General features: G+C 40.5%; 1 protein-coding gene across 5 annotated transcripts in view; it reads right to left on the bottom strand.

Moving 5' to 3' along the window:
- The window catches only part of gria4a (glutamate receptor, ionotropic, AMPA 4a), a 143895-nt gene that overhangs the window by 60368 nt on the left and 57563 nt on the right, over positions 1 to 25964 (bottom strand). For 4 of the 5 annotated variants that reach the window (XM_079573827.1, XM_079573828.1, XM_079573829.1 and 1 more), the window contains exons 4-10: positions 24513 to 24565; positions 23609 to 23740; positions 18498 to 18551; positions 16521 to 16679; positions 6107 to 6274; positions 5916 to 6020; positions 4255 to 4365 (exon numbers count right to left, since the gene is read on the bottom strand). In XM_079573827.1, coding sequence (XP_079429953.1) covers positions 4255 to 4365; positions 5916 to 6020; positions 6107 to 6274; positions 16521 to 16679; positions 18498 to 18551; positions 23609 to 23740; positions 24513 to 24565 — 782 coding nt within the window. Of the gene's footprint in view, positions 1 to 1936; positions 2491 to 4254; positions 4366 to 5915; positions 6021 to 6106; positions 6275 to 16520; positions 16680 to 18497; positions 18552 to 23608; positions 23741 to 24512; positions 24566 to 25964 lie in introns of those variants that run through there. The other variant, XM_079573831.1, reaches the window with a different exon arrangement.

Genomic DNA, 25964 nt, shown 5'->3' with positions numbered 1-25964 from the left:
GGCCAGTCACTTCCCCCCATTCCCTCTGTTTATTAATTAATTACTACAATTACAAAGATAACGATCGATGCCGCCTCACTTTAGGCCAGTGAGTCAGCGTGATTACTGCGCGGCGACGAGGCCGTGAGGGGAGACAGGGATACAGCCGATCCAATATCCACCATCTGTTAAGAGCACACAGTCAGATTGTCAGAGACTCGCCAGTTCAACCGAGACGGGGCGCCATCTTGGAACAGGTCACATGTGGTTACTCAGAGTTTCTGCTCGACTTGCGAAAACTACACCAATGCAAAGGCACAATCTGGACAACAGCTGATTATTACATGGTGTCATGAAAAGCAAAGAAAGTCAAAAAAATGCAAAAAAATAATCTTTTCCAAAAACGATTTCTGTAATTTAGCATCCTCTGAAAACAAGAACAACGGATTTATCATGTATGAAACATGCCCACTTAAAGTTTAGACTTCTGCAAACATCTTTTCTAATATCACGCATGTGGTTCTTGCGTTAGTTCAGCAGTTCATAATTCAACCTCTTCTCAATTTATATATTTAGGTGGGATTATGCTTTTTGCAGGTATTTGGTAATACATTCAAACACATCTTTATCACTATCTTACACTTGTTAGAAAATGCAATATTGATCTAAAACAGCAGAAACAATCGCCATCGCAATAATTCCAAGAATTCACAATTAGGTGAATTTCTCCATTATCATGCAGCAACATTAGCAATATTTGGGTGAATCGCAACTTTAGCAGTTAATGATCCTGTAGTTGATTTTTCTAGTTCTCAAAGAGTTTAGTTAACTTAGTTCATTGGCTTATCTGGTAGGGACAGTGCGTGTTAATGAACAAGCCACACCAGATTGTAGCCTTCATTTCCATCTGTCGTGCCCCATGCGCACTCTCAAACACACTCTCAATCATCCTGGCCTATTGTACATGTTTTTAGTGGCAGGGGAAACTGGAGTGCCCAGAGGAACCCTACACACAGGGAGAACATGCAAACTCCACACAGAAAGGACCCGTCCAGGTAGGAATCGAGACCGTCAAGCTGTGAAGCACGAGCGCTAACCGCTGCGCTACCGTGCCGCCTACAGTGACACAGCGAGAACTCACAAACACCAATTCTCCACATGCAAAAAAATTGAAAGCACATTTTACTTATTTAAAACTAAGAAGTGTGGATTAGTGTGAGAGCTGATTCACAAATGATGTATTTTTCTATTGTAAAATATGCAGTAAAAGTCAGTAGGAAATGACTTCAAATGATAGTTCATGAAGGATGTCACGTTCCTCTCCTGACCTCCGAATTAAAAAAAGACCAAAGCTAAATCTGAACAGTAGCCCAGAGTGCAATTATCATGCCGTCTTTGTTGCACCTGAGCACGATGGAGAAGCACTGTGGAAAATTTAACTTGTGTTCAAATGCACCTTGACAAAATCCTGCTCAAACCAGAACACACTCTGTGTACAGCTTGTCTGTTTTCAGTCAAGTTCATCCTGTGTTTTCGTTCAATTCTTCCAAGGTTTGAATTGCTCATTAAAAGTTAACTTCACTTCTGTCTGATCCTTCACTTGGCCTTGCGTTCACTTTCCCTTTGTTCAAATATTTCTGCGTTTTGACTGCTCTGGTATGGCACAAACTGAGAAATAACACCACACTTTCTTGTTGTGTTACTTTCTCAAGACAGAAGACCACTGCAGGTCAGCAACGCTTTCATTTGCAAGCATGCTTTTTCACTTGCACAACATTTTACAGCAACAATTTCCAATAATCCCGTATATAACACACAGAAGTAAATAAAAGAAGCGCTCCAGTTGAAAAAAATGTAACATATCAAAATAAATCAGCACAAAATGTCCGGTAGTCATCTGGACAGGGCTGTTTAGAACTTAAGACAAGGTTTTCTCAGATCTGTGCTTATCCTCCCTCCGATGGGCATAATAGCTCCACCCAGATGACTAGCGTTTGAAAATCTGTGCTGCGATGGAACACTCCTGTACGACTGACAGCTCACTCAAACACACCAAACCTATTATCATTCATTTAGACGCTGTGGAAACTCTAAAGAATCAGTGATGAAGGTCAGTATGACTCAGGATAACTGCAGAATGACAAAGTAGAAAGTTTCAGATTCAGATTCCTTGCATCTCATGCCACTCAGAGCTTAGTTTGGTGTCCTCTGTGCGTCCCCAAACTGCAGGTCCCCCTCCAAACTGGTCAGATTATACAATAACATTTACACCACAGTCCATTGCAGCTATTCTCAAAACACAGCAGTAGCAGACAGGAGCATAAGGGCTGAGCAATGAAGCGAGAGAAGCTCAGACACAACTCGTCTTTGTGAGTTTTTGGAGACAACTGTCTATCAGTCTGTGTTGGCCGGGTCCCGCGGGCTGTGCCACTGAGGCGTTTGAGGCAGTCTGTTCCTATAAGTCTGCAGAAGTCTTCAGTGTCGCAGCGGAGGCTTCCTCATCATCAGCGGCTGTAAAAGGGAGGAGGCGGCTGAGCTAACATTAGCCAAGGTCTGCTGAGGTCACCATCCACAGAAACATATGCAGGGGAGGGCGAGTGTCAGGGGGGGTCAGAGGAAATAAAAAAGTAAAGATGGGAGGATAGAGAGATGGCAGAGTGAAGGCTGTGTTCGTAATGAGGACTGACATACGGGAGCTGAATTTGGGAAGACAAAAAATCATTATGAACTCTGTACACAAAATACAAAGAGAACATAAACTGGAATGTATTGAATAGCAGGGTGCACAATATGGATGTTCATAGCTACTATATGACAAAAGGATATAATATGCATCAACGTGCAATCAATTGTTCTCCAAGTTTGAAGTACAAACACTTTCTACTGACGAAAAGTAGGATTTTGCAAAAGGCAATACTTAAAAGACCAGTTCAGTCCTAGTTTCATGTCTGGTCAAGGCCTGCATTTGTTCAGATGGATGTCATTACAATGTACACCTGCACATCTCTCGGTTACTTTGTCCTTAGTTCTAGTTTAGACCCAGTTTAGACTTAGACATATTCACTTTTTACAGATCGAAAGACTCGAAAGACTTTGTTCATGGACCCCCTGTTTTCTCAACAGTTACAGCTGACGAAAAACAACTAAATCTAAGAGTTCACTCTCTTTGTTGACACTACTATCCCCGCTGTACGGCTAAAAATGGCTCTGAATTTCACAGAATCAAGTATGAACATTGATCTTTTTGCTGAATGAGCTGACGTCTGAATGAAAAGACGACACACTGGAAGTCTTTGCCATTCTTAAACTACACCGGACATTGTGGATGGGAACAGCTCTGAATCGCTCGAGCCTAATCATCGAGGCTTTTTTTATCTGGAGGCTGAAATTAGGCTTTTGAGTTGCTTTCACTTGCATCATTTCGCATGCTCAATTGAATTAGAGTGATTGCCTTTACAGGAAGAGGACAGCTAAAACACAAAGAGTGCAGATGTGGAATCAGATGTAAGGCCAGGAAGAGCGCAAACCCAGCGATTAGGCCTTTTTTTTAAACCCGCTTGAAGAGGAAAAGTAGAGGAGTATGTCCTGGTGTCTACGTGGAAGTCATAATTGGAGACTGGGCTCAGGTCACTTTGAAAAGGGATGTGGGGTCATTGTTGCATTTGCCTGCTAACGACATATTAGAGTAATCTCCCAGCTGGACAAGTGCCACTTTTCCAGACCCTCCTCTGAGTGCTCTTCTCTATAGTCCGGACAGACTCTTTAGACGTGTGAAATGCGCCAGAAAATGACTAAGTAAAGGGATTTGTGGGTTCAGAACGTACACTTTACTGCATACTTAAAACATCTAGATTCAGGCTTATATAGAGACTGTACTATTCTGCAGAGTGGGCGATGAATGAAATTTACCACAGACCTAAACTTTTATGCAAAGCTATCATCAAGAGTGTGACAGAATGGGTCTGCAGTTGTTGTATTGGGTGTGAATAGTACTGGATTCTGAAAAACCACATTACATTTTGATTCTGAAGTATTTTTGCAGGGAAATCAGTCATCAGAAAAGCCATAGAAGCATAACGTTATGACCACCAGCCTATGAGCATTAGCAGTAAAGTATCTGAGTACCCATTATTTTAGTATCTTGTTATCATCTTCCTTACAATTAGATTACAGTGAATTGGATTCCATAAAGCACAGAGTCATGTCCCCCTTTACACCAAGCTATGTAAACCCAGTAAGAGACAATTGTAGTATTGTAGTGAAAGGCAGCATTACCATGATGGTGGTCACGACTACGGTCCTGTTCTCCATGGCGGAGCTGTCATTGGACAGAGCATTCTCATTCTGCACCAGCACCAGCTTGTCAATGTCATTCCAGTAGCCAATCTAACAAAACGAGAAATGCATGCCAGAAGTTATTGGTTAGTTACGAGAAGAAATCCAAGTCGACAAAGAAAAAAAAAAACAAGGGAAGGAGAGATATGAGTTCAGTTCTGCAAATTTCCCATTGGCACTATAGGAGTTATTGAGAGATATTGAGCATGAGGTAAGGACACTCAATAAACACACATTGGTGCCAAAGGAACACTTGAAAAGCAGGAACATAGTGTTTTTTCTGTAGCGCTTCATTCCTTTCAGCGTTGAAGAGAAATGATTGTGCGAGGACCCTCACCCCTTATCCAGTACCACTTTCAGAGGAGAAATGGTGGCTCTATTGTCCTTTTCTCCTTTGTTCAATTGGGTTTGCTTTATTTGGTTTAGTGCAAATATCTGATGCTTTTAAGGCCATGTTTGTACGGAAACAAACTTTCAAATGACAAAATTCTAACTTTTTGTGAGTATTTATCTTGTCTTCATGAACCCGAATGTGGGTCACTCTAAAAAGCTACAAAAACAAAAGTGAGATGATTCAGCAGCGACTAATGAATGTTATGAGCTCAAAAACTGATTATCTAGGATAAAGTTAAAAAGGCTTGCTGTACCCAGTCGCATGCTTTTAGAAGCTTCAGACATATAGGTACAAGACATTTGTGGCAGGGGGCCAAAAATGGAAACACATTACCAGCCCAATGGCTAAATTACACACAATATTTGCATGATCATTGTTTATCTACCATGATTTATCAATAAATTTACTTTAATTCTTGTTCCAAAAAAATCCTCACAACTCTCAGCAGCCCCTCACAGGCCAAATTTAACAACTTAAAACAGAACTAAGTAACTTGTGCCCCTAGAGGCCATAAGCGCCACTGCAGGTGTCGTAGCATGTTGCGTTTTTTTACTAATTTTCCGTGAGAGTAAATACTTTGCTAACAGAAAAGACAAAGGGAGAGAGGGATATTGTACATCCAATGACACAATGGAGATACATTTTTTCACTCAAACTTGACTATACTGTTTAAGTGGCGCCAGCCCGCAGTGCCCTTTAGCCTGTTAGCTTCTTCTGATTCGTGATTCCATTAGTGTGTAGTGCACCTCCGACCCGTAGGCAGAAATTTGCAATTGTGGTTTTCTAGCCAGAGACACCAGGGGGAGATGAAAAAAACCCCAATCATCTCATTAACACTTGTATTACCCCAAGAGGGACTACGGAAAGGATTCATTAAGGTAAACAAGTTACTTAGTACTGCTTTAAAGGGGCAAGTTTGGCACGTGGGCAACTCTTTGGCCCCCCAGTCTTCAGCTAGAGATGTGGTGTGGTGCCCGCTGGCCCTGGCGTGTAACTATTATCTTCTCCTCATTCATGTCTCGTCTCCAATCCCTTGTTGCAACGCTGAGCCAGTTGTGACAAGAAGAAAATCTTTTCGATAACGATGGACTTCATCTAACAATGTTTTGTGTATGGCTGAATCTGGTTCTTATCTTTTTAAAAATGTATGATTTACCCGTAGAGAAGAGAACAGATTAAATGAATATAGCATTTAATGCTGCTTTACCTTGCGTGGACCATTGCCCTTCAGCTCAAACACATCCATGGTATAGTTGACCCTTCGACCGTAGTGATCAAACTGAACGTTCCCCGTCAGGCCTTGAATTCGAACCTTAATAATAAGCATAATAATGATAAGAAGTGGAAGAAGAACAACAACAATTCTAAAGATTAAGAGATGCCTTGTTATAATCATACCTGCTTGAGTGCGCGCTCCATGTCTATGCCCTGATTCCACGGTGCCGCCGGATTTGCCAAACAGTCTCCAGCGTTACCACGACGACTGATGTCAATCTTCTGCCGCCGCAGAGTCCGGAAAGCCTCGGCCATCACAAGCACGCCATCGTAGGTTAGAGATGACGTGTACTGGAGGAAGACAAACAGCATCAGCTCACGGAATAGAACAGCAGTTAACAATAAAGGACATTACGTTTGTTTTGGCATTTCTGTGTTTTGTGAAGTGTTGAATTTAGGCCGTCTTACAATCTGAATATTAAGTCAGTATGGGTGCTTATAGATACAGACGGCATCTCGTCGTAGAAGGGGGCGTGGCTTTGGCAAGGGTGAAAACACAATCTTTTGGGAAACCATTTTCCTGTGGAATATGCACTTATTTATCACACATTAAAGTCAAGTTTAAATCAGGTCCATATGGATATTTTTTCAGATTGTTCAGTAGAAGTGAAAAAAACTCCAATTGTAGCTAGCGCTAGCAAGCATTAGCATGTAGTACGATGCTAACATAAAGCACCATGTTAGCATTTGTTTAAGTAGTTTTTGAATCATTGGAAAAATATTTTTCTCTTCTTTGTTTTCCCCTTAAATGTTTGAAACATGACCATTCCAGAGATGCCGTCTGTATAGAGAACATTAAATGAATAGATAGGAAAATGGCATTGTTTAGTTTTTATATTTTTATAGCCGTGTGAACAGTATACAACAAGAAAGCGAAGAGTATAGTAAGAAACATTACGCAACTTTCTGACCTGGGACTCAAAGCCTCGAAGCTGAGAAGAACATTGTGTATGAAATTCTACAACACAATTCCGTGGTCACGACTAAGCCACTATTCATGAATACATACATCTATAATGGCATTGCAGACAGCATTTTTTATTGTCTGAAAAATCCCTTGTTTACTACAGTATAAAGGAAATAACATTCACCATCAGTTGTGGGAATGCAGCACAGCCTATCCATCTTTAATTAAGCCTATGCTGACATCTAACGCTCCATATGTGCTTGCAGTGATTAGCTGAGAGCCATATGTAGGTGACAGGAAAAAGGAACAAAATGTAAAAAACAACCCACATTATCTCATGAACTAAACAAATAACATGCCGAAAAGTGTTTCAAATAAGTATGTCATCAACAGCATGGCAATAGCAAAATCTCTCAAAAATAAAATTACTTGGTTTCCATGGCAATTTCAGCCTACAACAAGGGTTCTTTGGAGGAATCCTTTATAGTTGTGAACGTAATCCACTTACGAGATGGCAAGAGACTGAATGCACTCCTTCGCGCTCTATAGGCGCCAGAGCAGCTATAACCCAATGCCAATGCCCTCCTGTCAAAAAATGTGTGGTAAGAAATCCTCAGACGCCTGTGCAGTTAATCCAAGTTGTACCCCAATTTGAAAAAAACTTTGAAAAATAAAAAGTTGACTCTGTCTTTTTATGGCCCAAAAATCTTGACTAAGCTTCTTAAGAATCTGCAGGAAGACCCCATGTGATGTAACCTCTCCAGTCCGAAAACAGCTGACGTACGCAAACATGCGGAGGAGCCCTTAATCTATCCGAGCCTTGACTTTTATTTGACTTCCACACTTTAACACCATCGAAATCAATCAACAGCACAGTAAATGTAAGATCGCTGTAAAAGTGCCAGGCGGCGACAGGCTTATAGTTTTCAAATACAGGTCTCGTGCTGGGTCTTAAAGTCATTTAAGTGGCATAAATAAACAGCCTCAATCATTTTTGGGGAAAATTGTTTATGAAATCCCCCGCAGCATTTGCATGACTGACACAAAAGCATTCAATCCCACATTCGATTAATTCCACTTTACCTACTCTCTATTGTGGAAAAGTGTGACAGAAACACAAGAGGGACATGGGTTGTTATTTCTTTTCCCTGCCTTTTGCACTCTCGCTGCTGCGGGATAAACATAACAGAGAACACGGCCTCCATTTTGACTGTCATGAGGCGATGTTTGTGTAAGCTGTCAGTCTTTTCCATCTCTCCGACGTTTCCATCGCAGACAAATGTTCTTTAAGCCGCCATCTGTACTTAATACCATTGGACATTTTGTACTAGTGACTATGACCTCAAAATGCAAAACACTTAAAGTACCAAATACAGAAGAAGGCTTAAAATTTGGTCTCAAGAGAATTATTTTCAAGAAAGCCAGTGGCGTTATATTTCTCATTCTATTGGGAAAACATGCACACTATAACTTTCTTGAACAGGTTGTGCTGCTCAAAAATATTTCAGTATAAATTAGTCAATGTCTTTGCCAACAGCATGTCCACGTTCATTAAAAATGTTGCAAAAGAAACCATTTTCAATAGAGAGAAAACGGCTTAATGTAATTATTACTTTTCTCCATTATGTCAAAGTACACACACACTATCTTGTACTTCTATCTTAGTGAGGACACTCATAGACATAATGTATTACCCTAACCTTAATCCTAACCCTAATCTTAACCCAATTCTAACCCTAAAACCACATCTTGATCGTGTGTTGACTGTTGGTTAAAAACTCAAGCTGGTCCTCACAATGTCGTAATTACAAGAACACACACACACACACACAGCATCATTTTCATATGAGCTAATTGACAAATATGGTTAAGCAGGACAAGTTATTTATACAAAGCATGATGTTCAAGGCACATACGCCTTAAAAACACATTGAATTTTTATTTTTTTTTGTCCAAAGTCAAGTCAAAAACGTGTCACTATTTGTCACTGAATATTTACACTCAGGAGATGATCTGCTCTTAAGGAAAGGCTTGACAGATTTGACAATTTCATTAAAAGAAAACAGTGAGGGCAGCCCACACAGCCACTCGCGTACAGCTCAGACCCACAGCGCGGCACAGACAGAGGCAGTCAAGCACTCAGCGGGCTGCCTTCACATCCTGGCAGGAACAGGCGCGTAGATAAAAAACAAGAGAGAGAGAGAGGGACTGTAGGAGAAGCATGGATGCTCCCCACAGCACTACAGGTAGCTCTTGGCTCTCAGATACACAACCTTGATTCACATCCCTGTTTTTGGAAGGATTTCTTCTTATGCATTCTCCCTTTCATCTTTTCCCTTTGAAACTAAAGCAGCCTTACGGCACGAGACTTGACACATGACGACTATGAAATTCTAATCCAGGGAGTAGTGTTTTTGTTTTTCCCACAGAGAGGACACACATGCCTCCAAGCAGCACAAAGTCTTGGAACTAGGGCCTACAATTTTGCCCTTAATTTATTGACAACACAATTCAAGTTGTGTTTGAAGCTGTTCTTTGATTTGATGTGATTCAATGTACGCATATTAAATGATTTGTCCACATTGTGTGACATATAGAGCTTGGGATTGTGCCATTAAAGGAATAGGCCACCGTTTTTAAATACTGAGATATATACTAGATACTAGATAATATTACTACGCCTTGCAATATAGTTTTTATCCTCTTTTTATCAGCTTAGAAAAACGACGTGTTTAATGTTTTGTGACTATACTTGGATTGTGTACAGGCTCATGTAACCATATTTAGGGAAAACGTGGAAGGGCTTGGTCGCTTCTAACGTCACCTCCGTTTGGATCCATAGTTGAGAAGAGGAGAGGCTAAATGTCGTCTGTGCTCTGTTTACATGACCAAGGACACGCGTGAAGACGAGACAGCTACATATCAACTCGTCTAAGCTAATGTAAGAACATATCTCAGTATTTAAAAACGGTGGTCTATTCCTTTAAAACCGGCTTCCTGGTGAATTCCATATTAGTAATCAATAAAGAGCATAAAATGTAAAATATCGTTCACATAAAAGCATTTGGACCAAGAGTGTTACATCTCTGACATGTTAGAGCCATATGAATCATGTTGGGCTCTGAGAACCTCAGGGAGGGTCTCCTGCTGGTCCCAGAGTCAATCAGCTGCGTTTCAGTTTTATGCGAATAAAATCTGGAACAGACTTCCAGACGATGTAAGACTGGCCTCCACTCTGACAATGTTCAAATGCAAGAAAAAAGAATACAAATTCTTTTTAACTGATTTTTTGCTTAATTTATCTGCACTCTTTGATTTTAATGCAATTAATCAATTAATAATCATATTTGTGCTTTAAGGATAGATGTGATCTTCTTGTAAAACTTGCCTTGCCTCGAGATATTGACAGCTAACTGAGTTGAACCACGGCTCTTTTCTCAGTTTTTTATTTTTTTAGCTACTGTTAGTCTATGGGCAATGTTTGATTGAAGATTTTTGTGATAATGATCAATCCATAATATTCAATCATGAACTGTATTAATGCTGCAGTTATTATTGTCATGTACTGTATGCATAAAACTGGAATCTTGGTTAGACTGACACATGTCTGCAGTAAACTCCAACGACTTGAAGATGCTGACCTCTGACAAGGCTCCGTTATTACCCCGCATCTCATGACTGTGAGGTTAAGTGCTCGTACCCGGATGTAAATCAAGAAACTATGGGCATACGTTCTGCTTCATGGAGTCAACAAGAAACAGAAAGGCTGCTTTGGCAATCCCATGTCACATTATACTTTTGCCAAAAATTACATTTTCTCCTTGAAAAATGTGGAAGTATAGTATCTTAAAAAGTATAGTATTGTAAAAGCAAAGCAAAGCTACGGTAACTAGATTATTATCAATCGAACCAGAGAAAAAGGAAACTGTCCAAGAGCCTCCCCTCTCATCAGTTGCCAATAGAAACAGACAACTTTTTTGTGCTAAAGGATTCACAGAGACTAAGAAAGAACCCTTAAGCAAAACCACCTTCTCAAATCAAATGAATGAATAAATGAAAGCTTTATTGCCCCTGGGGGAGTTTGTCTTGCACTGATATAAGAGACAAGAGGATCACAAAATCTTTCAGACGTCCAGATGCAGCGTAGCGCAGCTGTTAGATTTTAGTGTTTATACAAAAACTGGATGCTCCTCGAGACAAAGAATGCGATGTCTCTTTTGGTCCTAAACTGCGGCATCATAAACCGCAGCCGGACAGGAGGAGCACGTACTCAGGCCACAGGGGGTGTTGTGAATCTATCTTTTTGGCTAGATTCACTGTGAACTTGTCGCACAGTCGAAAATGCTAGCTGGCTTGACCATAAAGGTTGTCCCAGGGAGGTATTGATTCCTTTCCTACTGATTTCTGTAAAACTTCATAGACATGGGCATATATGCACTCTCACCTGATCATTAACTAACAGGAAAGTTATTCAATACTGATATGTGCACCAGGATCAGCTTTGATTAGAAGTTCCCCGACACAGACAGGACTCTGAAACTTTAATCTCTCACCTTACCGGCCCAGCGATCACTTTCATTACACTTCAATAAAATGAAAAATACCAGAGCTCATTTTGGGCCACCACGACTCGGACTCGGTGGGTTAGCAGATTCTGATTGATGGTTGGTAACTGCTGTAGCTTCAGCTGCAGCCCGTGTGAAGGGGACATGTCCCAGCAGTGCTACTGACGCAGCATATTATTAGACCAAAGTGAGACAGGGCCTGAGGCTGCAGGATAGCCCAGGGCTAACCTAGCTTACGTTTTAACACTGTTCCAATTAGCCTGAGGCACTGTGCGGGGCATTTCTGTTTATTTCTGTTATTATGTTCTCTCATTAAAAGTGTATGCCAAGTCAGAGGTGAACCCATTTCTGCATTATGATTAAAAGGCAATATTTGGAAGTCAGTGATTGATTAAATAAATTGTGATCACAGTGTTCAGATGGAGGACAGCTGAATAGGCAACTCTCTCTGGGCAATTTGTAATTCAAGAAAAACTAACTAAACAGAAACTTATGCTGAACCTTATTGTTTACATAGGAATTGGGTCCACAAAACTGCCATTTTGTTCTTGCTTCAACAAACAACAGTCCCTCTTGCAAAAAAGATGGCCATCTAAATAAAGGCCTTTTAAGTATTTCCTCGTGCTGCTCATATTTGGATCCCTTTCCCAAGAGTGCCTATGCAAACTTTTAGAATACATCTGGACACCTAGAGCAATCAGGCTCATGTAACCATATTTAAAAAGGGAAAACGTGGAAGAGCTTCCAACTTCACCTCTGTTTGGATCCATACATGAGAAGAGGAGAGGCTATGGCAATCAGTCATATTGCTTTTAATGAGAATTAAATGCATATAGTTAAAGGGGCTAGATACAAGTTAGCCATTTTAAACTCACTACTGCCACCTCAGGTCATACGTGTAACTGCACCTTCTATATTAAGCTCGTGCATGACGGCACTTCGGACCTGAAACCTTTTTGAGTGACAGTGCAGGATTGTTGGCATTGTTGGAACATGTAGGGGGAGGAAAATACATAATTTTAACATTTTTAAACTCCGTATAGTCCCTTTAAGCATTTTGGTAAACTTGAATGAATTGGTTTATGCTTCAATCTATCCAATTTTTGCCTTCAGCTCGTCCATCGGCTTTAAAATCTAACAAAACAGAGAGATAAAATGTGCTTTTTTGTACCCTTCTGTATATATATTTATGTTAAATAATGTCCAAAGTTCTGTAGAAGTTTATTTTCTCTGTGTATGTTTTAAGTACAGAAAATGAATTTCCTCACATGGACATTAAATCACTGACCTACATCCCATTTCATTGGTTGGACAGGTTGACCATCGACAACACCTGCGTGGGACTGGGTACTGTTAAACGATACAAGTATGGTATGGTAAAGCTTAGACACTACAGTACAAGTACTGAGAAAAAACAAAACAAAATCGAAAGTAGGTTTTGATGCCTGTTGGTCAAAGGGTTCCTCCTTAATGGGTGATTACACAGATTACATAGACAGAACAAGTTTAATACACTGCAGAATGACATGTAAAAGCAAAATCCTATACCTACTGTATATTGAACTGCCTGGTCTGTCCGCCTCAATATTACACAGAAAAGCTTGTTACAAGATCACGTGAATGCAGCCAATTCAGTCTCCACTTTAGCGATAATGAAATCAGCATGTAAACACACATTAATAAGCCGGAGTGCTGCGGACGACTGATGCAGCTGCTTTCCTCTGATGAGAAGCCATCAGGTGCATCTAAGAGCCATGATTACCTAATTAACAACGTCCCCCGGGTGAAGAATGGCACGCCAATAACCACAAAACATGGCCATCAATTCAATGTTCCTGTCTGGGACTGTATCATAGAGCAGAGTCTATTAAACACGACAAGCCCTCGAAGAGAGCAAGGCATACTCCCGCAGTCGTGAACACGCAGTGCTCAAATTGAAGTACGAGCACATTAGCTCAGGTGTAAATGCTTTTCCACCTACAGGAATCCGTGAGAAATTGCATCACTAGAAAACGGGAAGGAACAAAATCCTTTATGACTGAATATATTGTGAGCTACACTGATTTAAAAATAAATGAAAGACCGTCTATTGTAGCTTAATCCAAGTTTAAATGGGGAGTGGATTTGTGCCATGAAACAACACTGAAATCAAATCTGCAAACCTTAGTTAGACAAGCTTTTCTGCATATAAGGGACCGCAACAGCAAGTGCTTGTAATTTCACCAGACTACATCACTCTAGACATAAACAGCTTACAACAAAAGAATATCATTTTGTTTGAGAGGGGATTGTGGAAGTCTCCGTAGAAGTAAAGACACATCAGAAGAGATCTTGAAGTACTCCAACCTTCAGGACATTATGCTGTGAGGTGTCAGTTGTTGTTGTTGTTTCAAATGGAATTCATAAGAGCTGTGCTATTTCAGATTAAGTATGAGGGTAAAACTAATGCTTATTTTAGTCCAAGGGTAGACAATGTCTGACATGAGGGTCAAATGTGCCCGGTGCAGACGGCGATCAGAACGTGACTGCACAAAACTGACAACTTGTTCAGTGGTTCCCAATCTTTTTTGTCTCGCCCTGGACCTTTCAGTGGTAGTACGTTTACCCCCTATCTGAAGGGTGTTGCAGTTTAAGTAAAAAGACCATGTTGCTTTCAAAAAACGGCAAAATATAGCTTTTCTTATCACAATAATATTCAGTTCCCCCCTTCATTCAATCTGAAATAGTTCCAAGCACCCCCCGCTAGGTCCTCGAGTACCCCCATACCTTACTTAAGTTAGCAGTAAAATACTACACATTTGGTCTCTTTCCCTACATATTTAAAGCAGAACTAAGCAACTCATGCCCCTAGAGGCCATAATTGCCACTGCAGGTTGGCTGTAAATACTGTTTAAGTGGCGCTAGCCTGCAGTTAGCTTCTTCTTTGTGATTCCATTAGTGTGTATTGGGGCCTCCGCCTCGAAGGCAGGAAAAGTTACAATTGTGGATTTCTAGCCAGAGACACAGGGGGAGATGAACGGACTCCATTCATCCAAGCAACACTTGTATCACCCCCAGAGGGACTACGAAAAGGATTTATTAAGGTAAACAAGTTACTTAGTTCTGCTTTAAAGGGGGAGGGCCTCTTGTCTCCTGTTTATCCCATAAGCAATTCATTTGTCTTTGTGCCACATTATACCAGTGTTTAAACGGTCAACATGTATTTTTTCAAGGAGCAAATTCATAACAGAATTATCTCTATTGCACTTTCAAGTTAAATACAGTCTTAATCTGAACTAAAAAAGCAATGCAGCTGGTTAACTCTTGATAAACAATATTTCTTAATCCTATTCTCAAAACGTACAGTACTAGTGCCATTTTTAATCACAGCACTCTCTTAGTAATAAGCCTGCTATAGTTTGTGTAAAGTCTTGTTAATAATCATCAGTTTCTAAATAATGAATTCATTATCTATCGCTTGGTGCAGCCTTATCACATATTGTACATTGGCCCACGCAACACCAGGTCAAAAGAAAAAAAAAAATACAAATGAACATACTTGTTAATGAACGACCAATGCGGAGTCAAATTTGTCTGAACAGAACATCTGAATAAAGCCCTGGACAAACTCAGCTTCAGCGAAACTGTGTCTACGCTTGGCTGCCGTGGACTGTAGCTGAACATCTGCTGTGGAGTCAGGGAGCAGTGCTGGAGATCGGAGCCAGGCTGTTGGACAAGGTTTTCTCACTGGCACAGACAGACTCAACCTGTATGTCAGCAAGACCAAGGATCACATAAGACATACCAGTGGGAGGGCTGAAATCCACTCGCTATTTTTGGACAGTGATTCCAAATCCAAAAGCTTTGCAAAAAGTTAATGGGGTTGCTCACTGCAGTGCTTACCATCTTCTTTGACCGAGATATTTCAATTGCGGTTAAACTAATTCATTGTCTGGATTTCCCCACAGCAAAAAGGGCATCCAAATAATGTTAGCCACTAGCTTCAAGACACACTCACTTTTATAATCAGACATCTCCTCCAGTAAAGCAGTCACATCGTACATCAAATTAAAAACGCAGCCAGTGATCATCTACCAAGTAATCTTTTAAAAAAATATTTATTTGAGTGCAAGAGGAAATTAATAGAACGGGAAGCGCTGGAGCTCTTAAGTTCGGAGTGGAAATAGCGTGGCAAAATCTCAAATGACTAAACAAACATACCCATAGCTAATCTGTGCTGACAGAAGAGACATTCAACTCTGTTCCAGTTTTGTTTGAAGAGGATATTAATCATAAAACCAGCCAAAGCATCTGCAATTCTACCGTAGGATTCTCAGCCGCCCTCGGGGTACAGGCTCTTGAGACGGTTATCACGTGAGCACAATCTATTGCTAAGTTATTTGGCTTAAAGAAAAAAAAAAGGAAAAAAAAAACGGCACAATTGGAAACACCAGGGAGACGCGGCGGAAGCTGCTATTGACCATTTCGCCGCAGAGTCGCTTGGCTGCACACATACCACAAGGTAATTAGACGGAAAAGGAAAGTACGGAGAGGAGAGAAGACCGGAGCGGCTTCACAAGGCCGACATGAAACAAGGTGTGCGGATTAATTATAGGAGAGGAGCGTTCGGCGGACACAGCAGCCGTAATGAGCGGCGGAGGAGATCTTGGAGATGGAGGAAAGGGTGCGCCGTCAGTGGCTATTCAGAAGCCTGAGCATGTGCGCCTCGGAGCTGCAGCATTATGTATTTTTAATAGGTGGGTGGACATATTTCCTCCTAATGTATGCACGAACGGCCTCAGGTCAGTGCAAAGTCAATAGGGTGGTGAGGGGAGGAACAAAGACGAAAATGGGAACAGATATCATTCTCGTATGCCTCACAGTGAAGGAATTCTTTGTAAAATTGAAAAGACATGCTTTACAGATGTTCAATAGTGTGTAGTTATATAGTGTTTTCACCTGGTTTTAATTGCAGGCGAACAATACGCATTTGCAAGCTAACACAGCTAAAGCCATAGAAATAATCGGTCCGGCCAAAACCCTTACAAAAGCCTGTATTTGATAACGAGATGTCATGTTTAAGTACCTTGGGTGGGCTCTCTGATCCGGGGTACTCTCTTTGATCCAGTTTGTTCCAGCGCTGCATTAGTTTAATAACGATTGGCTTACTGAAGTCCACCAGCTGGAATCCGGTCACGTTGGCCCCTCCGTGCATGAAGCGCTCTAAAGATATGTCCTTAAAACCCTGGTACAAAGAAAAAGGGGAAGAAATGAGTGAAAGAAGAAAAAAAAAGGCAGAGTGGGCCTAAAGCCGCAGGCAATAGGCGAGAGCGAGAGAGACAGAGAGAGGGTGCCGCGTCACTTCTTATCCCAACTCCACATGCTACTGCAGTATTCCTGATTATTTATATCTGCTTTATATGCAACGCTGTCCACTGGTATGACTTCATGCAGGGAAGAGGAGAGACTGTCAAGAGGAATCCTTTCGAGTAAAGGGCAGAAACAAAGTGAGAATATAAAGACGTGCAGCGTGCGGAATGCTAATAGCAAAAAAGAAACATTTAAAACTGGACTTTTTAGACTTTTATTTATCTTTTAGAACCCATAGCGGCCTCTGTGTGCCCTCTAGAGCAGACATTCTTTGACTTTTCAAACATGATATGGCTTAAAGGTGCATTATGCGACTTCAAGAGTTGATACTAGTGCGTATTTGACCTTTTAGTGACCCGGGGGCTGTATGGGTTTATGTATTTTCTTTCCATCCCAGTGGTCTCTATGATGCTCCACAATCAATTTATTTCAGCTTTTTTAGGGTTTCTGGTTGGTTTTCTGAATGGAACATATACGCAACCAAGGAGACAGTTCCTTCAGCAGTAACCTACCAGAAACTAGGGATGCATCGCCAAAATTGGAAAAATACGGTTGGGATCGGATACAAATATCTGATACAGAACCGATACCAGTTTTGGCTCTCAACGCTTTAAAAAACACAACTTTTACCATGAATATGGGCATGCTGAATCAGGAGAATTGTTAGTTTTAACCTCCGCAAATGTATTTTTGGTTGCCGCGCAAAGGTCCATGGTTAGCATCAGTATGCTAAAGCTAGCGGGAGCTAATGCTAACGAAAACAAATCAAGGCTGGGTCAGAAACTAACTTAAACTATGATAGAAACACCTAAAGTACACTAATAAAGAAATAACTGATCTCACATATTTGTAATGATCAAATCACTTCATGTGAGTTGTTTAATGTAACCTTAAGCCTGTCAAAGATATTTAGTGTAGAAAAGTCCAATAAAATATTAGTTTACTTAAAATGGAGAAGAGAGTCAATTAAATTTCCCACTCAGAGAAATCAATTTTTAAGAAAGTCTCTTGGCATCGGCAAATATCGGATATTGGCAGATACTCAAAACCCAGCATCGGTATAAGTATCAGTAGCAAAAAAGCTGGATCGGTGCATCTCTACCAGAAACCCTTAAAAAATATCCTGGAGTGTCCTAGAGGCCACCGGAATGGAAAGTAAAGGTGCCATGCTAACCACTCACACACTCGCTGGGTCACTAAAAAGTCAAAAACACACTTTTTTTCCACATGAAAAGTTACCTAATGCACCTTTAAAAGAGAAAAATCTCCCGCACGCTGTCAATCTTGCAAAAAGTGAATAGCAATGTTTCAACAGGCGGTGACTTTAATAAAGAACGAGATGAAGGGGCCAGCTGAGGCCGGGAAACTTTTGAACCATTTTGAAACAAACTATCATTTACTTTTTGGAAGATGCCTTTCTAAATACATTTATAGTGACAAATAACTTCCGCGTTGGTCAGTGCTTCTTTGGGAGTGCGGTGATTTGTCAAAGAGGTCTCAGAAACTTTGGGACAGAGAAAACGGATGAAAAACCGATGACAAGGGAAAAGTATTTGAGGATACTCCGAGGTCAGTGGAATTTGAGTCAACAGAAAAATATAATTGAATTTTTTTTTTTTTTTTTGCATTTGATAGTGCAGTAGCTTAAATTGTTCCTTTCTAAAACACATGAATGGCCATTTGGAGTGCTTACCAGATTTGCGATGATGTAGTGGTAACCTTTCACATGCTTGCCCACACTGACAGCCTGCAGGAAGACACACAGAGAAAACATTACTGGACACTACTCATTGAGGCCTGGCTCGAAATCAGAACAGAAAGTAAGCAGCCATTGACACATTTGATACGAATGCACAATGTGAATGAGCTTGTACAAGCGGCGAGCCTAGGAGTAAATCAGAAAAGGCTGCATGGACACCTTTTAACCTCTTAACCTCCACAAGTACTGAGAACAGTTCTCCAGTTTGACATGACACAAATCTAAAAAGCAGAAAGTGGCAAAAGAGTGGCAAAAACGTGATGAAAAAGGAACAAAAAAATCAACAAGAAAGCCATGAAAAAGTAACAAAAAAAGGGGGCAAAACATGGCAAAAAACAACTACAAAAACACAACAAAACGCTTAAAAATTTGACAAAAAAATTACAATCAGTTCCGTAGGTTTTAGCTTTCAAATGAAGCGTTATATTGGCCTATTGGCTGTCTATGACAATATGAAAAGGCAGCATGAGTCCAATACTTTTATCCATTATAGAATCGCAATATCATGAACAGCACTGTAAACATCATCAATAATGCAAGACTAAAATACGTCCGAGACCTGGCACAATTACAGCTAGGCCATGCAGATCAATTTGTTTTTTTTGTAGTTGGAAAATGTGTCATGTGAAAATCACTTAAAGCATTCCCTATATTTCTATAACTCAAGGAAGGTCAAGAGTGCACCGAATTAGTCCAACTCACACGACACTTGGGGAGAAAAGCATCCACAGGAGGGGCTACAGTATGTTGCTTGGTTAACCTCTTACCTTAACCGAGCACATTTTCTCCAGTTCGGCTTTACCCAAATATAAAAGCTTCTCACCTGGAGCTTACAGCCTTTGGCCAGTGTAATGACTCATTTGAAAGCTAAGACCAACAAAACCTTTATGTTGAGTTTTTGTCACAGTGTCTGTGTTTTGTCCCTTTTTTGTTCCTCTTTTGTGACTTTTTCACGCTTTGACGTTGCGTTTTCATCCTCGCTTTCTTCTGGCTTTTATCGCCATTTTGACGCTTTTATTCAAGAAGCTTTTAGATTTGGGTAATGCCAAACTGGAGAAAATGTGCTCGGTTCAGGTAGAGGTTAACAATAGAGCCAATTCTGCCAATGTGGGCATTCAAAGCAAATTCCTAAAGCCTCTAAATCAGTGGTGTCAAACATGTGGCCCGTGGGCCAGATCCGGCCTGTGGGATGATGTAATCCGGCCCCTGCACTGTAGAGCAGGAATTCCAGAGTATGTAAAAAGAAAAGAAGCAAGTCTCTAGCCCAGGGGTGGCAAACTCATTTTGGGTCGTGGGCCAAAATTCAGCTCCCACGGTGGGTCGCGGGCCGCATATAATAGAGGATTTTTTTCCATTAAATGAATAATAATAAACTGTGATTTGGTCAAAGCCCCAACTTGACTGTAGCTTCTTTAATAACAACGGCTTACACTTGTAATGCACTTTACAAGCCTGTTTCACAAGTTCCTCAAAGTACTACATAGTAGTCATTATTCATTCACTCCACACTCGGTGGTGGAAAGCTGTTATTGAAGCCACAGCCGCCCTGGGGCAGACTGTCAGTGTCCATGTACCACGTGGCTATGTAATGTGTTGTTCATAAGCTCTTATTATGTGAACTCGTTTTATGTAATGCCCCCTAGTGGCTAGAATGAGCATTTGGGTTATTATTTAAAAATTCATAACTCCGCACAGGAATGGGCTAGAGACTTTTTTGACTACTTACTCTGGAATTTATGCTCTACAGGGCAGGGCCGTATGTTTGACACCCCTGCTCTAGCCCATTCCTGTGCAGAGTTATGAATGTTTAAAGAATAACCAGAATGCTCATTCCAGCCACTAGGGGGCAACTTAAATTAAAAAAAAGGACACTGATGTAATAAGAGAACAGAATATGAACAACACATTATAGCCATGTGGTAAATGGACAGTCTGCCCTAGGGCATCTGTGGCTTTAATAACAGCTTACCACCACCGAGTCAATGAATAATTACTATTATGTAGCACTTTGAGAAACTTGTGACACAGGGTTGTAAAGTACAATACAAGTGTAAGCTGTTGTTATTGATTAGGCTACAGTCAAGTTGGGGCTTTGACCAAATCACAGCTCATTATTATTGTTCATTCATTGGAATAGTATAGTAATACTATTTTCCTGTTTACATGTGGCCCGCGACCCGCCGTGGGAGCTGAATTTCGGCCCACGACCCATAATGAGTTTGACACCCCTGATGTAAATGCTACTTTGTTGAGTGTCAGGCAAACTAAAACTGAGTTAAACCAATAGAGATGTAGAACTCAGCAGCAGCAGCAGCAGTGACATTTTCAACAAGAAATCATCTGTAACTAGTGTTAATCATGTTTGCTATATCAAAATTCCTCCCCACTCCGTATCGGGGTAATTAATCGATTTCCTCACAGAGCTGTCTCCCACCCTCTCGCTCGCTCACTCGCTCGCTCTCTCTCCCGATGCAGCTGGCAGGCCTAGACAAACCCAGCGCCTGTCTGTGAGTGGGGACGTTCGCCAAAGCCCGCACTGCAGAGCCCGCTGTGAGGGGGAGCACTGCCGGCGAGTGTGTCTGTCTCATCACACAAGCCAATTAGCATGAAGCCCGTCTGAACGTTCGTCAAGTCAGATTTGTGAATGGGGATAGGCTGAAATGTTGCTTTTGATTATTCGGACACTTGCACAGTTGATGAGTGGAAGATAGTAAATATGTTTTCAAGGACAACGATGGATAAGTTGTTTTAGCTTCTTGTATTGAGTTAGATTTCCCCCAAAAAAAGGCACAATGGAACTATTTGTACAAGCTCTCAGTTGTTCATGAGGTGTCAGCTGAATTGTTTGTTGTTGTTGTTTATTGTCGGTTCTCCTTTTTTTAATTTTTTTATTGAAGACGTTTTAACACTCATCCAAGAAGATTCAATCACTCTTCCTGAGGGGAGGCGTTAGATCTAGCAAAGTTATAACAGTCAAGAGGCAGGTCTATCTTTTCCCATCAGATCATGGAACAATAAAGCTTTTAAAGAATCTGCTCCTAATGCCTTTTTCTTTTCTTTTCTTTTTTATGAATAAACAACAAAAAGGGAGCACATACACCGTAAATTCTCCAGTTTGGCTTTACACAAATCCAAAAGCTTCTGGAAAAAAAGTGTCAAAATAGCATCAAAAATGAGATGAAAACAAGGATGAAAAGTCAATAAAGCAGTGACAGCCAAAATGTAACAACAACAAAAAGTGTGACGAAAACCCAACAAAAAAACCCCACAAAACAGCAACAGAAAAGTGACAAAAAGTAATGGAAATGTGGAAAGAAAGTGACAAAACTGCAACAAAAAAGGAACAAAAGAGTGACGGAAAAATGTCACAAAAAAAAGTGGCACACAAAACATGAGGAAAAAGATCAGTTTAGATGAGTTTTGTAGGTCTTAGCTTTCAAATGGCCATTTAGATTTGGGTAAATCGTAAATGGAGAAATTGTACTTGGTTAAGGCGAGGGTTAAGAGGCTTATTAGTTAAGTTCGTTGTCCAAACTCTTTCCTACCTTACAGGGAACAGTATATAAGCTTGTTCCACAAATTCCAGCGAGCAAAGAGAACCTCAGCTGTGACAGTTATGTTAACAACAACAATACTATTCTATTACACTGTTAGACAAACAACACAAAACAGGAGTCTTTTGTCCTTTATATACTTTATTATACTTTTTTGAAAACTTTCATTAATGAACTGATGCGAAATCCATTTGTTCTTTTAACAAAACAAAACAGCAGACTGAGTTTAAGCCTTTGCGTAGTTTTATTTCCATTCATTTATCTAGTTCTAGAAATATGTCCTATAATAAAAAAAACTACTTAATCTGGGCACGCACATTTGCTTTCACAAACACCCTTTTATCATATGTTCTTCCATCTGTGCTTCGTCTTGCCCTTGGATTGCATTCACACAATGGAGCACTGGAGATGCCGTTTTTCCAGCATATTTTATAAATCCTAGTAGTCGAACTGTAGCAGAGTGAAAGATTTCAGACTGACCCCAGAGAGAGAAAAGCAGCAGCAGAGAACCGGAGCATTAAATCTAAATGGTTGTCAATACGTATAAGACTTCTTTAGGAAAGTACAATCACTGCGAAGGTACAGTATATCTGATCAGCCCACACAGTGTCTGCTCCAGCCGGGCTGAGGCAAACATTACAGCGCTCAACTGTTTCAGTCTGTGTCTGTGAGGAATTTCACAAATAGAGTGGCCAAGAAAGCTCACCTAGTTCAAATGTATGCGTCACCATAACTCTCCCTGCATTTTTTGACAATGACAGCATGCAGGAACAATAGACTGTCTTCAGTATTTTAGTATATTCACAATATCTTCTTCTTTGTATGTTTACTTCATGTTGCCAATTTCATTTGATACTTTCTTAAATATTTTTAGCACAAACCGTATTTTCCGGACTATGATTCACACTTTTTTTCATAGTTTGGCTGGGGGTGCGACTAAAACTCAGATGCGACTTATATATCAAAATATAGAATTTCACGTTTGTTGTGACAGCCACTAGAGCACTTACTTACTTATTTACTTACTTACTGTACAACTGAAAAAAAAAGATAAGTTTGGAGAGAGCAAGAAACTTGTGAGGAACTGGCGAAAAGCAGAGGTTACTCTTACTGCAATGAAGAAAACAGAAAAAGCTAATAGTGGGCTAAGAGCTAGACAGCCACAGCTAGAGGAACGAGTTCACAAATGAGAGCTTGAACAATGTGCTGCCGGGAGAGGCTTGTCAACAGTGCAGTTATGCCTCCGTGCCCTAATAGTTGCAAAGACTGATGCAACTTATACTCCAGAGTGACTTGTATATGTTTTTTTCTTCTTCATTATGCTTTTTTTGGCTGGTGCAACTTATACTCTGGAGCAATGTATAGTCTGGAAAATACAGTAGGTTAATTGGACAAGAAAGTACAGCATGAAAGCAAAGAGCAGAGAGAGATGGTCAACAAACGTGTGGTGAACATGGTGCTCTGTGACTGAACTGCTGACATGTTCATTACCTGTTCCAGCATGCTCTGTAGTCTCTCCGGCTCCAGGTCAATCACAAACTTCCTCTCCTGCCGCCGGTCGAGATCTTCCAACAGCCGCCTGTACGCCGCCTCGTTGAAACTCTCCACACAGATCGCACTCACCTGTGAACGTCAGCAAAACAAAAGCCATGCCTAATACACCGCGTGTGGGGAAAAAAGCACAGCCTTTGGTAAGATATGCTAATACACACTTGAGCACATGAGCCCAATCTTTAACCTGGTTATTTATTCAGTCCATTTGGTCCCTTAAGGCATAACGCTGTTGAAAATGCAGTAAACCATCATCTAGCATACATGTAAAACTCAGAAACTGAAATCGAGACAGCAAGATGATTTTTGTTGGCCCCCAGAATGATTACTAACTTATATTATAATTGGCCCTCCGATGAATTGAAATACAGTTCCCATCAGCTGATGAAATACCCAGTCTGACGCAGGTCACCATATCATTCGTTAGCAAGAATCAATTACAGTTCATGGCAAATTATTTCTAACAAAGTACAACAAATAGTCGCCTTATGAAGCCCCTGGAAGCTTAGAAAGTGGGGATAGGTTATGTGCAGTCATATTATTTAAAATAATAAAAATGTGTTAATATTTATTCTATCAAAACAGACCTCGACCAATACTATGTTTACATTTTTGGCCCCGGCTCTAAATGAGCTTGACACCCCTGAACTAATGGATGTCTCTTGCGTGTATTTGCTCAGTCAAATCCAAGTGTCTTTTCCCTTTAGACTGGGCGATGTATGAGCATTATACAATGCGTATGTGGTGCATTGTTCCACAAGTTTGGTGAAGATTTGGTAAAACACAGGGGTATTGTTGTATTCGTGCATTCTGGCTGGACTCCAGTGTAAGAAGTGGTGCTGACCTGCCAGCCGTTCTGCCCTGCTCTCTCCATAATTGCCTGCAGTATTGCATAACCTGGACAAAAGAGAGGAAGGAGAAAGGGAAAAAGACGTTAGACAGAAATTGCATTGGCTAATAATAGAAGCCAAACAATTTTGAATACATTAGTTTTGTTGCCTGGAATTAGACCCTGGTATTATGGCCTATAATCAGATCACAGGAACCTGGTCGGATGAAGGCTTCTGTAATGGTCAATAATGAGGAATACAAAAGTGCAGTTGAACTTTCAACACCTTTAAACAAAATATTATGTTAAAAAATATATATAATAATGATTTAAAAACAAAAGACATGGAAAAACCAATAGGACAAATATTTCCCCTATGGACGTAACAGTTAAAGAACATGCAGAACATATGTTATACTCAGTTTCAACACAAACGTGTTTTTTTTTCTACTTTAATTCCTGAAATTTGATCTATAATTAACCATAGACATTAGACTATCAAACTACATGATAATTACTTCAAATGAAAATATAATCTGCTTAATTTCAATTTAGCCATTTGAGATGGAGCCAATTTGCAAAGAATCTTATTCTTATTCTAATCTCATCCCAACAAACGGGAAGAGAGAAGCACATTTTATTTCCTCAATTACTCTTCTGAAGTAGAAGATCTCTGCTTTTAGTCCATTTGAACAACCATTGCAAGATGGTTGTTAAAGTCGGGCCAGAGAGTCTGTGCTATTAATAGCATTAGTTAACTACGAGACTTATACTAAGATTGCTTGTTTACTCATGTGGTTTTACACTTCATGATTCAACACACTCCACTTGTATTTGGTATGTATTTTCCCCTTTAAGTAAAAAGATAATCACCCCAATTACAACATACTCACTGCCGAGCATCAATCGTGCCGTTACACACTTTACTTTTACATTTTTTAATAACTCTTGGCAGAGATTATGTGAATTTGACTTCTGGAACTGGGGAGTGTTGAGCTCAAAGGTGTGCTGTATTACCCTGAGTAACAGTTTATCTGTGCATATTTCCAATTTTATAGTATTGCTTGAAATACATAAACTACACACCAGGGGGTGCAGCAGGAGCCTCAGCACCCTTGGTTCAAACAGCCTTCCCACATACACTGGACAGCTGACCTCTTCTTAATACGCCAATTTTGTCTTGGCTTATAATCTTTATAATGAGACGAAGGCGCTTCATCAAAGAAAAGGATAGTAAGTGAAAATCTCAGACTATTAGCCGTGCAGAGTGACACTGTTATTCGTGGCATTTTATTGAAAATGAAAGGGCCACAGCCTCTCTTTTTGGCAGTGAACTTTCCGGGTACCTCATTCGGGAGTTTCTGGGAGATTATTAATTTAAGGCTGCAAGAGAAAGAAGGGGAAAAAAGCTGCCTGAAAAGTTTGTGTGTAGAGTGATGGAGGGCAGTGGTTAATAGGCCCAGAATG

The sequence above is a fragment of the Gobius niger genome (assembly GCF_951799975.1).
Source record: "Gobius niger genome assembly, chromosome: 1".
NCBI classification, from domain to species: Eukaryota; Metazoa; Chordata; class Actinopteri; order Gobiiformes; family Gobiidae; genus Gobius; species Gobius niger.
The sequence above is the reverse complement of the archived record's forward strand: the minus strand, read 5'-3'. Positions and strand labels throughout refer to the sequence as shown.